This window comes from Pithys albifrons, chromosome 14 (assembly GCF_047495875.1).
Source record: "Pithys albifrons albifrons isolate INPA30051 chromosome 14, PitAlb_v1, whole genome shotgun sequence".
Lineage (NCBI taxonomy): Eukaryota > Metazoa > Chordata > Aves > Passeriformes > Thamnophilidae > Pithys > Pithys albifrons.
Window position 1 is genome coordinate 9,434,178 of NC_092471.1, and position 13,752 is coordinate 9,447,929.

The following is a 13,752-nucleotide window of genomic DNA, read 5'->3' on the forward strand; positions in this document are numbered from 1 at the left end:
TTTCTCAATGCAGTGAAACTGGATCTGCTTCAGAGATAATGAAGACATGTGTAAGGAGGGCTAATAAGAGATCCATAACATGCTGTGTTTGGTTATGTCCACGCGACCTCAGTGACAGACGGGGAGCTGTTTGCCAGGAGGTACAACTCACCTGTGCAGCTGGTACCTTGGTAATGAACTGCAGCATAAGGTACTACTGGGAAAGTTCCTCTGATTCATAAAGCATAAGCATCAGCTTCCCTGCAGCTTCCAGGTGCCACCCAGGGAGCAGGAAGTCCTTACAACAAGAAACCATCAAAGATGGTCAAGGACCTTGGACACATTTTTTTCTACAAAACACTCTGCACTGTCACTCACCTTTGTGTGTAACAGCCAAAACACACCAGCAGGCTGCTCAACTGATGGCAAAGAACCACAAAAGCAACAGTTTCTGCAGTTCTGTTCACAACAATTTAAGATCTCTCACAGTTTGTAAGACTTGCTGCGATACACAGCATTTCAAACCTCATCTGTCCTTCTCCATCCCTTGACATCTACAGAAACTGGGATAGTAACACTTGGTCAATTTTAACTTCTGTCAGTATTTGATGAGAATCAACTCCCAGAAGCATTTGGTGAGCCTTAGCTGGGATGAAAGAGGCAGTTTAGATTCCTGAGATGCTGCAGGAGACTTTCTGAATACATCCCTAGGCCAGCTATTCTCTTCTCAGGTTTTCAGGATTTTTGTATTGGATTCCAAGGGGGAAAAAGGCACTTTTGTAATAGTACACTTGAAACTTTAGTATTGCAGAAGGCACATTTGGTTCACAGACACAGATTACACAGGCTGGCAAGCGTTCTCACTCTTGCCTACTCAAACACTGGTGCAAAGCCATTGTCACTGCCATGTCCTTGCTGGTGCTGCATGTCCTGGTGTGCTTCGCTGCAGCTTCTGGCACCCCACACATACCCACTTCTGCCACGGCAAACGACATCTGGATTTACAACAGTGGCACACGGGTGCCTGCATGGTGACCTGTAAAAGCATGGAAGGTTGGCAGCTTGTAGGTCTTATTAGGGATTTTAAACATCCCAGGACAGGTGGTGGTTTGATGGCTATGGGTACTGAGGGCAACAGCAGCAGATTCAGTGATTGCTGGTAACAACAGTGAGTAGACTGTTTGTCCCCACAGCTACACAGGATAGAGCACATACAGAAAAAATCCTCTGGCATGGAAATCAAAACCAAAGACAGACAGCTTTAAGTACATGATCTTGGGTTTATACTATTCACAACAATGAGTTGTTTCCCTATGACAATTCTTGTCAGATTTTGTGGATAACAAATGCTTCTAGTTAAGGAGGAACCAGTTTGCTTTCTGCCACCAAGAACCACTAACGTGTCCCACTTTATTTGTACTTTCTGCTGGAACAGTGACTCTGCAGGCTCTGCATATGAATCCCCCTACTCTGAAGAAGATACCACACAGATTCATCAGAATATCGTTGCTATATGTCATCAATTTTAATTCCAACCTGTACTTTAATATGCACATAACTATTTTCAAATACAATGAAAACTTGAAGCCAACAGCATCAGAGCTTTCAGTAAATCCTTCACAACTTCAGAAAAATCTCTATAAACACTGTGTAAAGTAGATACAGAATGTACAGAGAACAGTTTTCTATACAAAAGTGCATTTTAGCAATACAATTAGCAGAGAATCTGGGAAAAAAAAACCCTCAGTTTAAGCAATACCATATACTCTAATCTATACCCTTACCTCTCCCCGCAAAAAGAAGAAAAAAATTCAAACCCCCCACTTTCCCCTTGCTTTGGTTATGAACTATATTCAAGGCTTTGATATTACAATTATTTCTTTTACACTGAAGAATTTATTTGCTATTTGGAAATGTTTTAAAGTTAGCCAGATGAGAGAGAATGCAAATATGATTCAGAGTCAATAGTCAAAATAGACAAACTTTGAATATTACTAGGATTTGCCCTTGATAGATTAATAAACTATCTTTGCAATCCTTAAATGGACAACTGCATGTTGACTTTTCTATGCCCAAGAACTGCAAGATCAGTAAGCTTAAGAACATTAAATCAATAAATCTAACATTTGCCACAAAAATCTGGCTTATAAGAATAAATTGTAAGAGTTCCCAAAACAGACAGGTTTATTACTATTTATAGACCAATGCATCAGCTGATTTCAAAGAGTGTCAGGAGAAAAGAAATGGCTTCAGGCCAGTCAGCATAGATGAACAGTAAATATTGCCATTTTTATATGATTCTATATTGTATATGCATTCTGACGTAAATGCATGTAAGTTCAAGCAGGTTGGTTTGTTTGTACTTTCCTCAGAGAATGATCTTCACAGGTTTCAAACCACAACATGAGAACTAAAATTTTAAGCCCAAGAAAGTCTTTCAAAGACTTTTCTTGCTGTTTCTAGTAAGCACCCCATACTGAGCATAGTGTAACCACCTTTTTATCAGTTTCCCACATAAAGAAAAATAGATATCTTAAATAGATGTCTTAACACAAGCAAAGGATGACATTAGATACACACACAGAAATCAGCTGGGTTTGTCAGGCAGCTTTCTTCCTCATATTTAAAATCATATTAAAGAATGTCCTCTATTGTTTACAGTCTTATTGCATTCAGACTTTCAGTGCTCCTTCTAAGCCTTTTTAGAGAAAAAGTTACCATGGAAGCAAACCGTTACCTTTAGAGTGTAAATTAATTACATTCATATTGCAGTGGGTACAAAGCTCCTACATACTCAGCTTCAGTACCATGGAACTGTGAGCTTTTTCCCGTGTGTCTCTATGCTGTTTTTAAGCTTGGCATTTTAACTCTGTGAATAAAAAGCAGAGGTTTGATTAAAAAAACACAACACTAATAAGTGCATTATTTTATCACTGTTACTCTTCTTCATCTGAACTCAGTAATCTACAGCCAACACTTAAATCAGCAACACCAGGTTTAACTAAAATTTCAACTGTTTGACCACTGCCAAAGGTACTTAACACAAATTCACAGAATCATTTAGATTGGAAAAGACCTTTTAAGATCATCAACTCCACCCTTAAATCTAACATGCCAAGTCCACCACTAAACCATGCCTGTAAGTGCCACATTTATGTGTATTTTAAATACCTTCAGCAATGGGGTCTTCCTGGGTAAGCACAGAGCACACTGCAGGGAAAGACATGATTCTGACAAAAAACCTCCCCCACTGCAAACTGAGCACGTCACTAGAACTATGGAGGATGAGAAAAAACGGAAAAAACCCTAATGTGAACAAGTATGTGAGAACTCCTGAATCCCACAGCTACTTCAGGCCTGTACCCTCTTAGATCAAAGATAACATTATATCTTTGAGTACTTGGCAAAAAACATTCAGGCAAGCACGATGTTATTCTGCATTCTTACCAGAACATTCAGTTTTGTACTGTTATAAGCATCCTGGGTCTATGAGATTACAGGGCTACAAATTACTACCATAGAATCCCTGAAAATTCACTCTCTTCTATCATTTTAACTGTCACAGAAGTGACTGAAGTACCTGCTGGAGACAATACACCACAATCAGCTATTGTGGGACTCAGGACCTTTTCATCCAATGTAACAGATGAGAAACTGGACCCATCTAATCACTTGGATTAATTTATACTTACACACTCACACTAAGATCAAGATGGAAATATCATCCTCCTTCATTTTGTGGTCTCTGAAAACTAGTACACAGGTGACCAAAACGAACTGTACCTCATCAAAGTGATGTAGTCTTGTCTCAGCAAAACCTGAGGCATTTTAAACTCTGAAAAACTGCTGAAACAGAATAAAGTTACATACTTTCATGCTCCACCACACTGAGATATTGTGCCTTTCTTACAGTTCCCTTCAGAGTTTCAATCCTCTATAGTACTGTGTGCATTTTGATTTAAAAAAAAATCCATCACATTTGAAAGTCACTGCAGAAAATAAAAGTTGTGCTGAACTGTGACAGTGTATACACATGAAGAAAAATTTCATGATGAATTCATCCATTACCATGCAAGAGTTTAACAACTGCACCATGAAATTATCCAAATTGACAGCAATTAAATTTTGTCTTCCATACAAGATATTCAAAAGAAACCCCAGATTTAAGTCAATCCAAATTCTCAGTGAAGTGTACACTGTCAAGAAGTTTTCAGTATTGTTTATACAGGAGGGAGGCATCAACCAGCTATAGAACAGTACAACGACATACTGACAGGTAACAGCCACTTGTGGTTAGTGGTCAAATAACTGGCCATATGGGAGAGCTGGCACCTGAGCTTAAAATGACATTACACAGATTTTAGTCAGTCAGTGGACAAGTCTGGTACCTGTTGTACAGCAGCAGTAAGAGTGAAAAAAGTAATTCATACAAGTTTAACTATGGACCCTTTCAGAGGCCATTGTTCAGATATTCTACTGGTCAGTTTATTTTCAGTCTACAGGAAATGTCATTTCTGAAAGAAAAATACTTCACTTGTCAGGGCTAACAAGTCTGTGCAGGACGCACAAAATTCGTTTCAGCAGTCCTGAAGTTGACCATGCAATTCTGCAAGACTGGGCTATATCCTGCAATTACAGACACCTGTGGCCACACTAAACTGTCAAACTCCTTAATTCGAGAGCAAAATGAAAGTAATAAAGCATCAAGATAATACAAAATTATTTACTAAACTCGGAATTCAAATATATCTGCATAATCTTTTACGTTTCACACTAAAATTTAGAAGGATCATCTTTATCTCAGCAGGGGGGAAGGACTTCTGTAAGAAGTAGCTCCAAAATAAAGACAAAAGTCACCTTAAAGATAGTCAAGACTTGGGAAACAGGTTAAAACTACTTTTGTTCCCTATCTGAAAGCCACAATTTTCTTACCAAGAGAAATTTCAAAACCTGATAGACAACAAAAGGAAATTCCAATACATGTTATGGTGTAACCCACACAGAAGACATCCTCAGCTAAACATATAACTGAAAAGCACAGGTGCATTAATTTAAGTTCTCCTGCCAACAACATGAATTTATTTAGATACACTTCTAGGGAAGAAAACCACGGATGCTGTGTGTGCCTTGTTTGCACTTCTGTTTCCAGTAGAGTTCCTAATTACTGTAAGTAGTGTCCTGGACAACTTAATTGCAATTAGTGTACTTTCAACGCAGAAAGATGTTTTTATTGGACTCTTTTCATAGAAATACTAGGGATGTACTGGTCAACCATTAGTAACAATCATAAGATATTGAGCAGCTTCTCAAGACTAACCTTGCAATTGTTGGACTTTTTTTAATTCTCGTTGCTTCCTAAGAACTGTATTATTACAGATTCTCTGTATTAGACGTCCTGCTTCTTGTTTTCTCTGTAGTTTGAGTAAAATCACAACTTTTAGAATTTATGGCAGTACTTTCATTTTATACAATTCAACAGCAAGACTGAAGAAAGTCCCATAGAATATAAAGATTTTTCCTCATGCTAAACAATCTTCCTAATAACGGGAAAGGAAGACAGAACAAGTCAAGTGTAATACTAACTCTAAGTTGGAAAAAACCAAAGAAGCTGAAGCACAGTAATGCATGCTTTGTGTCGTCCAAAAGCACCCCAGACTTACAACTTGCAAGTTAAGTTAGTGTAATAGCCAAGTTCAAATTTCCTTAAAATTTTACCTACTCAGCAGCTTTTCAGAAGACAGTTAAGTTTCTGAATTCTTTCTTGCAAAATTAGTCTCAAAAAGCCGAAGTTACTCAATACTTAGACCTTCTTAGCAAAATTACACTTGAGAAAAGATCTGGTTTATATTGTTAACACTAATCAAAATTTGGTCAAGAAATATATGTAAACAATAAGGATAATACATTTAAGGCTTAGAAAGAACACTGATAAATTCACCCCTGTCACATTAAAACATCCACATCTCCTTCATGGTCCTCCTCAGTCACTTTTAAAGACAGCACTTCTTCATTAAGAAATAATCCACTCAGTCTTTCTTTACGAGCTTGTCTTTGCTCTTTCAGCTGTCTCTTCCGTAAGGCCTTTTGCTGTAGTTTCCGTTGTTTGGAACGTTTCTGTCAAAATACAGAAGAGACAAAACATAAGATTTTGTTCTGTAGACTAGAAAACACCTCTAAAACTGGCAAATATCAGTTGATCTCTAAAATAACGTCTGCTCTGAAAAATAGCTAATGTGAGTTCTCAGAGGTGGTGTAAACATTCATCCAAAATTGTATCTGATATTTAACTATCAAGACCACTTACCACATCTGAATTATGAGACACAACATTACCCTGTGATGTTGCATAGTAGAGTTTTTGACTGGAGGAATGTTTACTGATGGGGGAACGTTATGGTCTTACATTAACAAACCCAAGATGTTGAAGAGCAAGCAAGAACTGCTCCTCTCCTCCACACCTGAAAATGAAATTCTGGAGACAGGCAAGTGCCACGGTACTAGTTTAAATGGAAAATGCTTCTGTGGGTCACTCCTCATCAAGTAAGCTCATGAGACATGGAAGAATAAATCAAACAAGATTCAAAAAGCCTCATGAAACTTCTAGTTGGGTAAAAAACAAAACCAAAACACAATCAAGAGAATCTTTACTATTCAGGAATTATGCCTAGATTAGGGTGACCAATCTGAAATCATTTTCTTTTAAACAGTGTCTCTTTAAGTTAGATGCATAAGCCCTTATTCAAGCCCACTCACTCTAAACAAGAGGAATTATAGGATCTACTACAAACATCAAGTTTTCTCTTAGAAGGGAAATTATGGGAAGAGCTAAATTCCCCATGATCATGTCAGAGCAAACAGTCAGCATTGGTTTATCTTGATAACTCAGTTACTAACTGTGTTCCTTCAGGACAAGCACCACAGGTAAGATCACATAAGCAAGCTTAGCAAGTTAAGACAGCTTAATACAGATTAACATAATTAGAAACTTTACTTTTGAATCCCGGATTCTTTCTGCAGCACTTGTGGACAAGTTACTATCACTGTGCGCTCGACTCATGTTGGCACTGGAGTTTGAGGCAGAGTTGGCGACGCTGGACCCACTGCTGCTCGCTGAGCTGACCATGCTGGCACTGCTGCTGCTGGCACTGGCCCCGCTCACCCCACTGGTACTTGCACAGCTGTAGCTGCTCCTCTTCCAGCCTTCCCTTGCTGATCGCTGACGAGGTCCGTGTTCCTTGATATAGTTCCTCACCTACAGAAGAGAGGCAGCAAAATTACTAAAGCTTGATAAACACCACACTGAGACACTCCTTTCCAAGGAAAAAAAGTTATTGGATCAGTTCAGTCAGTCTCTTAAAACATTTTGCTGTGGCTGCTTAAATCCCAAGCCACCTGGCAGTCACCCAGAGAACTTAACTAAGTTAAAATTAGCTTCACTGGGGAAGGAAGAAAAACAAGTAGCCAGGTTTGGGTTTTTTTCTCCTTTCCTGCTCCGCAAGTTAGCTACTACATAAGTTACTACTTTAACACTAAACAAGAATATCAGTCAAGTTCAACTGAACTAAGTTGTTTACTTAATGCATCAAACTTCTTTACTTTGCTAGGCATACTCAAACAAAAATGAATGTAAATAAAGCAGTACTTTTCTACTTTGATACTTACGAAGTGCTTGAAATATGAAATAGGCCAAGCCCATAAAAGCAGTGAATGTTTCCCATTTTCAATCTTCATCATAAACAGAGTAACACTGAGGAATTCAGTTTGTTTGGACATCACATCTCTTCCCAAATACAACTCACAACAGTACAAAGACTAAGAAGTAGGATGTATCTATCCTACCAGCCAGGTACCCTTCTTTGTTATGATTTCTATTTTGTACCAGCTTTAAAATTCATTTTTTTATTTCCCTTTCTACATGAAATTTATGGTCTTCCCCAAAGAATTCCAATCTTTTAGAGTTTTAAATGCTAGTTTATATTTAGTGAGCAAATGACGATCCTCAGCTACCTGATGGCCTTGAAACAGGGTACACTGCCATAAGCAGCACCGGGCCCATGTTACACACTCACCAGCTTAGGCTTAATACACCCTGAGAATGTAAAACACAGTTTTTAATGTAAAGGTTTCATAAATACAATATGCTTTTGAATGCTATTTTCCCTCACACACTAGAGCATAGTATTGTCAGTATCTTTAGATCTAAAGATTATGTGTAGAAATTGATCCCAAACCCATAGGATTTTGCAAGATATATCAGATGCTGAAACGCCAAAGGCAAATGTACAAACTTTAACTCACCTGTTTCAGTTTTTCATCTGTGAGACAGTTCAATTCAATAATGAATTCACTATCTGTAGGTGATATCTGAGCAGTAGGATCAATAATTTTAATAATATCAAGTTGCTCTCGAAGGCCCATCTCTGTACTGACTTTGCGACTCAAATATTCAATATATTCAACCTAGGATCCAAAGAAAGGCAGGTCACTTTAAAGAATTATTGATTCTAAATGAGAGATAAAAAAGAAAGGAACAACACAATAAACCATGCTCAAATCACTGCCTCCTACAAATCTAAAGGACAAGAAGATTTAGTTTTGAGAATCAAGTAGCACTGCACAGATCTGCACTTATATCTACAGCAATCAAGATGGCTTTTAAGTTGTGTCTTTTAACTGAAAGTTCTTCTGTACATTGCAGTTCTCACATAGGGAAAAAAGTCACCTGTTCATCATTTGTCATTGCACTCCATGGAAGTTCATCAAGATTCCTATGCTTGTTTTTCTTTTTCGGAAGCAGACAAGGAGAGCTGGGAATACTCGGTATAACATCAGACAGCACATCACTCCCACTTGTAATGTCACTGCCAGGCAACTTGTAACATGCAAGTGAAAGAACAAAGCTTCAGAATACAGCAGGCAGATTGTAAATCATCTAACACTATTAACAGTTCAAAACATACCATCAAATTAGCAAAGCATTGATTATCCCTGTACTCTAACAACTTCTTTGTAATTACTTATTAATACTTGAAACTTCCAACAAACAAGTGCAGCAAACCCAAATCGCACTACTCTCTACTTACTCTTTTTAAAAAATTGCATTTAAGAAAAGATCAGAATGATGTGACATTTCAACTATTTTCCTTCTCCCGCAGTGGAGATTGTCCATCACAATCCAAAGTTAAATCTAAGCCTCCCATTTTAAAGCATAAGTCTAGTTTGAGGAAGAGAATTTCAAAGGTCTGTAATTCATACCACACCCCATAATTATACATGAATATTCAATTAAAATCACTGTCATTTGCCTGGAAGCAACTGCAGAACTTCAACTAGCTTCACTTATACAACTGACACATGATTTCTGAATGTACTTCCAGTTAAAGTGGGACAGCTGGATTACTTGTGCTCAGATCCTGCCAGGTAACACCATAAAGAGCTGCAAAAAAAGTCTTTCCAAAATTCTGCAAGTTCAATCAAGTATGTCTCTTAAGAAAAGCTTGCTTGTTTTGAAAAGGAAAGCGTAATAAAAAAGCTAGTTACCAATCAAACATGCTGTCAGCTTTCTAAGGATTAAGAAACTGCTTCTTTTCAGAACAATTGCCAAGTTTATCAGGCAATTAAAATTTCACAGCTCAGTGAAGCTCTGAAGCTCTGGGATCCAACCTGAGTCCTTCCTACAGGCTGCGTTATACACATTATACACATGCTCTTGTAACTTCTGCAATACACAGAGACCAGCAGTTGGACTAAACCAGTCACAAATTCAGAGCTAATCGCAGTACGTGTCTTATCTGTGTCTTCTGGAACAAGATTTGAGCTTTCTTGAAATCAGAGTTTTCAGTTCTTATAGTGCCCTTAGAAGACTCTCTAAATACTCTGACTAAGCTTTATGGCAAAATTTAAAAGTATGACCTTCAGTCCTTCCTCCAAATGGAGAAGGCTGGAACAAAATTAAACAAAGCATTTCTTTATCACTCAAGATTCAGATGTCTACTCCTATGTTCAGTAGTTACAAAGAAATAAATGCTGAGGTCATTTGGTTTGTTCAGCCTGGAGAAGAAGAGACTGAGAACAGACCTCATAACAGTCTGCAGCTTTCTCACAAGAAGAGGAGAAGCGGACACTGATCTCTTCTCTCTGGTGACAGTGACAAGACCTGAGGGAATGGCCTGAAGTTGTGTCAGGGGAGGTTTAGGTTGGATATTAGGAAAAGGCTCTTCACCCAGAGGGTAGCTGGGCACTGGAACATGCTCCCCAGGGAAATGATCACAGCAACGACCCTGACAGAATTCAATAAATATTTGGACAACACTCTCAGACACATGGTGAGACACTTGGGGCTGTCCTGTGCAGGCCAGGGCTGGACTCAACGACCCCTATGGGTCCCTTCCAAGTCAGGATGTTCTGTTCTATTCTATTCTATTCTATTCTATTCCTTTTCAATACAGCTAAACCCAGCACACAGCAAGCTATACAAAGTTTGACATTTACAGTGGAACTAGTTTACCTGCCATTCAAACTCACTGTCTGACCAATCCCAGTATGTGCTGATAGAAGAAGAGACATCACTGCACACACTTCCCTCAGGGAACAAATCAAAAGAGGTGAACTCCTGGTCATCCAATAGGGAGTAACAGTCATCCTGATCACCAACTGAAACTGATGAGAACAGCTCCTCACTGCACTCTGAGCTGGCAACGCTGGTTCCACAAGACGTCAAGTTCCACCTGCAAAACAGAACAAAACAATTAGAAAGCAGCAAACACTGGCACCATCTGTCCTGAAAAATTCTTTTACGCTTTTTAAAACTATCTCCACTTTGCTTGAATTACACATTTATTTTATTGAAATCAGTTATAATCATGTAAATTGAAGTACTCTATTTTAAAATATTTTTTAAAGTCCAAGAGCAACACCAAAGGGAATCCAAGGTTGAAAACGGTCATGCAAAAATCCATATGCAGTTAGTATAATTACAGCTTTATTTCAATATAGTATCAGTTTCCACCCCAGAGTCATGACTCCTGTAGCATATAGTAAATTGCCTTTTTTTTTTTCTGTTGGTTGGGGTTTTAAAATACACTGATCTAAAAATAAAATTTTCCATATATTTGGATTAAACTTCTATGGAAATTGAAATAAACAGATCTAAGAAGTCAATCAATTGGACTTCAGGACAAATGGAAGTCAAAAAGAAATTCTAGACTGACAATCCCCCACAAAACTAAGGCTTAATAAGGAAACATATTATGGATCCATTATTCACAACTCTGAATGTCAAAAACATTGGAAATGCCACGGAATGAGACAGTGCAAGATGGAAAAATGACCTGTGAAAATGCCAAAACAAAACACTTTTTTTGCCTCATTATTTCATTTACAAAGCTAGTTAATGCTGTTGCTAAAGAACAGCTATTGAGGACTCAGTTTTCACAGAACAGGCTTTTTACTCTAATGAGAGTGAGCCAGAATTTAACAAGCTCATGAAATCAGTCTCTATATCTGGATTTATTTTACATATTGGTGAAAAGTAGGTCGAGACAAATATGAGTCAGCACAGCACTGCAATATGGCCAAAACAATTTGAAAAGGACTTCTAAAATGCACCACACAAACCCACACAATCAACTCATTTTTCACCAGCCTGTCCACCTCAGCCTGGCTAACTAGAAAAACACCCTTCTTCTATCCAACTGCAATCCCATCACCCTGAAGGGCCAGTCCTCACCATCATTATTTAAGCTGCATACCAGGCTGGCTAAATATGTTTGTGATGGATTCACTCCCACATCTACGTGGCCAGCAGTGACTTTATCCAATGCTAAAGACACTTCCTCTTTTAGCACATTCAGGAGATCTTGCCCTCCCTCCCCTTCTGGATCCCTCACAGATGTGCCATGTTTCGCTGGTTCAGACTCCTGTGGGCAGGGCAGGCCACTGGTATGGAGCAGAACACGGGTGCAGTGATACAGCAGACTCCTCAACATGACTACAGTTACAGAATCCATGAAATATTTATGAAAGGAAAGATACCGTGGACAAAGTTTCCAGACCCATCACAACAAAGAGTGAGGTGCAAGGGCTCTACCACCAACCAAATGCACAGATAATCCAGGGCCAGGCAGGCAGCCCTTGCCTTCTCATACCCAGAGGGACCTGCTGGCGTGAAGTGGATTAACAACAAGTGGAATTACATGAAAATTATTCATAACTTTAAAAAATATAAAGCCTTATGCAAACACCACAGATTGAGCCACGCATCTGCAATGGCTTCATGAGTGCATGTCCTTGCCTAAAGAAGTGAAATAGCCACTGGAGATGACCAAGTTACAAACCTGCGTGTTGTGAAACGAGCAAATCTGAGTAATACACTTGGCAAGTGAAAGGCAACAGAAACACACAAAATTAATTAAATGCAAATGCAGAGACTATCACACATTTATCTTACAGATATGCTAAAAATATATCTTACTGCTCATGTCACAATTATGGCTTCTGATTTCAGAACCCCATCATCAAAGTGTATCATATGTGACCAAGGTTCTTTGTGCTGAATCATTTAAGAATCTATAATTAGGAGTTTTAAGTGCAATTTCCATTATTTCATACAAATCCAACTGACAGAGTGACTTATTATTCACTCATCATAAAGGTGTAGTAGAAACACTAATAACCAGTAAAAGCATCTTGCAAGTCTGGAACAGAAACTAGAACTATTCCCCATACATGTTCATGACTAAAACCTCACAGACTGTTCTCAAAAAAAGTGCTACTGCTATATTCAAGTTTAATACTATGCATTAGCAGAATTAGGTTCTTAGGAAAGCAGGACTGTCATTTTCATTTTAGAAACACAACTGAAATTTCTTTGTAGAGCTGTATTTGCACTTTTTCAATAGACCTTTTCTACAAATTACAGGCAGAATAATTGGACGTTAATTAGTAGCATGGAATGGAAATGCCTCTGCAGGAGTCGGAGCAGTCACCAAGTCGCCTGACTCATTCTAAACCTCTGCAGGTTTGTCTGGTGTCCATGCAAGGCCTGCTTTCAATTCTTATAAATACACCACTCTGTAGCTGCCCACCCTGCAGCACTCGAAAATAACCAACATCTCAAAAATAAAGAAATTCGGAAAGGAATGAGGCTTGGAGCACCCTGGCTCAGTGGAAGGTGTTCCTGCGCAGGGCAGGGGTGTTGGAATCAGACGATCTTTAGTGTCCCTTCCAACCCAAACCAGTCTGTGCCTGTATGAATAACCACATGCTAAAGGAAACGACCCAGCTCACACTGGCTGCGGCCCCATGCTGAGCTGAGCTGAGCCGAGCCGAGCCAGCCCCGGGTACCCCGAGGCGCAGGAGCCTCCACGGCCCGGCCAGCCCCGGCGGGCACCCGGGAGGACGCGCGGCCCGGCCCGGCCCGGGGGCAGCAGCGACCCCTCCGCACGGCCCGGGCGCACCTGTTGGAGTGGAAGCGGTGCAGGGGGTCGGTGCGGTGGCAGGACGAGAGCTGGCAGCCGAAATCGCTGACATCCAGGCAGCCCTCCTCGCTCAGGCTCAAGCTGCCGCCGCGCGGCGGGTGCTGGTGTGAGAGCAGCGGGCACGGCTCCTCGGGGGTCAGGAACTTCTCGTACGGCTCCTCGGTCATGGCGGCGGCCACGGGGGCGGCTCGGGGGCAGCGGGGGTGCCTCAGGCACACGGCGGCGGCACCGCCATCAGCACCGGCCCGGGACGCGCCGCGCTGGCTCCTTCCGGCCCCGGCGCGGCCGCAGCGCC

At 40.0% G+C, this 13,752-nt stretch overlaps 1 protein-coding gene across 1 annotated transcript; it reads right to left on the bottom strand.

Moving 5' to 3' along the window:
* Window positions 1-1,484: 1,484 nt before the first annotated feature.
* On the bottom strand, window positions 1,485-13,726 carry FAM199X (family with sequence similarity 199, X-linked). Its single transcript, XM_071569450.1, has 6 exons — window positions 13,437-13,726; window positions 10,487-10,706; window positions 8,702-8,851; window positions 8,278-8,439; window positions 6,971-7,231; window positions 1,485-6,093 (listed from the first exon to the last, which is right to left on the bottom strand). Exons 1-6 carry the CDS (start codon window positions 13,622-13,624, stop codon window positions 5,923-5,925), a joined length of 1,152 nt encoding a protein of 383 aa, XP_071425551.1. The 5' UTR covers window positions 13,625-13,726; the 3' UTR covers window positions 1,485-5,922.
* Between the last annotated feature and the right edge of the window lie 26 nt (window positions 13,727-13,752).